Below are 2,243 nucleotides of genomic sequence, written 5' to 3' on the forward strand. Positions count from 1 at the left end.
TTACAGACACTGGACCAAATTCACTACCAAAGTCAATAGAATTTAGAACACTTAATTTGCCTCACATCCCGCATGCTCACATATGGTCTCTCTAACCAAATCATTGGAGTGAATAGTATCTAAGACCCAGAGGAATAAAGGGCACAGACACAGGGCCGGCGTAACCCATTAGGCGGTCGCCTACGGCGCTACAATTTGAGGGGTGGCGACCACAGTGGTATTTCGGCGGCGGGACCTTCCGCCGCCTCTGTGGGGGGCGGCATTTCGGGGCGGGACCTTCCGCCGCCTTGGGCAGCAGAAAATCTGGTGGCGCTCCTGCAAAGACAAGGTGATATATTTATTAAAGTGATATTTATTTCTAATGTTAAAAAATCTCATTTCAATGTAGGACTTTCTTTGCTATAACATTTTCCTTACTCTCTGATAAGGGCTTTGCTGCATGTTATCTTCCCAAGGGAGGCATTGATGAATTCATTACATCAGGTTTGGGGGATGATTTGGAAGATCAATTATAAGAAAAGGGTCATTTATACTGCAGATGTCTTTCTGTTATCAGTTTCCTTTGGTTTATAATGGAAATGAGGCAGGGATATAACGATGCATCTGGCTTTCTGGGTGATTGTCAAGAGCACAGCTTTGAATCACGGCAGGCCAATATCAGTTGAAACATGAGGCTAGTTTTCTCGAGATTCCTGAAGGATTCACTGCCCAGAACAAATCTAAATACGGTTTCTCTTGCGTTCAGGGCACCCACATTATTGAATAAGTGAAGTAGCTAATTATTTAGCAACTATTGTGCACAAGAAGTATGGGCCAGACCCTTCGCTGGTATGAATCCGTGTAGCTTCACGCCTGCTGATGGAGCTATGTCAATATGCACTCATTGAGGATCTGGCCTTATTTTTATAGACCTTGTCTTAGGAGAAGGAGCCAGAATTTACCAACGTATATTGCTGAAGATCCACAGTAATATGTCAGCAGCCCCCGCATCAGCTCCCCCACCCCACTCCCAGCGCCTCCCGCCCTCTGGCAGCCCCACTGATCAGCGCCCCCCCCCGCACGTCCCGATCAGCTGTTTGGTGGCATGCAGGAGGCTCTGGAGGGGAGGAGCGATGGCACGGCAGGCTCAGGGGATGAGGCGGGAAGGGGTGGAGGGGGGGCAGAGCCTGTGGCAGAGCCAGGGGTTGAGCAGTAAGCACCAGTAGCATAGCTAGGGTGGACGCGGGGCAGCGGCCGCTCCCCCACCGAGCACAAGTGGCGCCTTTTTAATTTTACTCACCCGGGATCAGAAAAAAAAAAGGCACCACCTGCTGCGGCGCTTTTACTGACGGGGCAGCGCTCCGGGTCTTGGCGGTACTTCGGCGGCGGGACCTTCACTAGCTCCGGGTGTCTTCGGCGGCACTGAAGCTTCATCGCCGAAATGACGCCGAAGACCCGCAGAGCGAGTGAAGGTCCCGCTGCCGAGGTGCCGCCGAAGACCCGGAGCGCCGCCCTGTCAGTAAAAGGGCCGCAGCGGGTGGCGCTTTTTTTTTTCCACTGCCCCTGTTCCCTCCACCTGGCTACGCCGCTGATGAGCACCCCCGGGCACATTGGAACGTTGGCGCCTGTAGTTCCAGTCCCGGAGTCGGTGCCTATACAAGGAGCCGCATATTAACTTCTGAAGAGCCGCATATGGCTCCGGAGCCACAGGTTGGCCACCCCTGATCTAGCCTGATTTCTTGTATAATACAGGCCAAAGAATTTCACCCTGTGATTCTTGCCTCAAGCCCATAAGATAAATTATTTGTATAATCCACAGCTCTGTGGCGCTGAGCATAACGGTTTCCCCTCCTTTCAGGACCTCTTCTTTGGAACATTGCAGACCCTCAACGAGATGCTCCAGAGTCTGATTTTAGAAAATCCAGTTCCGGCTGAGCTAGAGAGCATCTTGCAGGTAAACAGGATCTGGAGATGCCGGTTGGAGGATGGTAAGGTAGGGAAGAGGAACAGGAAAATCTTGTTAAGAGCTTGTGAGGGAAAGGAGAGTTAAGGAAAGAACGGAGTGCCCCATCTCCACAGAGTTCTCCTATTAGGGCATATGTGACAAGGTTCATGTAGCACGGGGGAGTCTTCTATTTCCATCTGTGAGGTCTGACAATCTCCTCCATTGTTACCCTCAGTTTCTTTCCTGTCTCCTGGTGGCCCTTACATCACAGTGTCCTTTCCAAATGAGGACGTTATTCCCTTTACTGCCCATCATTGCC

At 51.2% G+C, this 2,243-nt stretch overlaps 1 protein-coding gene across 1 annotated transcript in view; it reads left to right on the plus strand.

Annotated features, from left to right (window-relative positions):
- Window positions 1–1,825: 1,825 nt before the first annotated feature.
- The window catches only part of LOC135979366 (maestro heat-like repeat-containing protein family member 7), a 6,474-nt gene continuing 6,056 nt past the window's right edge, over window positions 1,826–2,243 (plus strand). Inside the window, exon 1 of the mRNA XM_065579764.1 lies at window positions 1,826–1,933. Coding sequence (XP_065435836.1) covers window positions 1,874–1,933 — 60 coding nt within the window. The 5' untranslated portion in view covers window positions 1,826–1,873. The remainder of the gene's footprint in view (window positions 1,934–2,243) is intronic.

Source organism: Chrysemys picta, unplaced genomic scaffold (assembly GCF_011386835.1).
Source record: "Chrysemys picta bellii isolate R12L10 unplaced genomic scaffold, ASM1138683v2 scaf789, whole genome shotgun sequence".
Lineage (NCBI taxonomy): Eukaryota > Metazoa > Chordata > Testudines > Emydidae > Chrysemys > Chrysemys picta.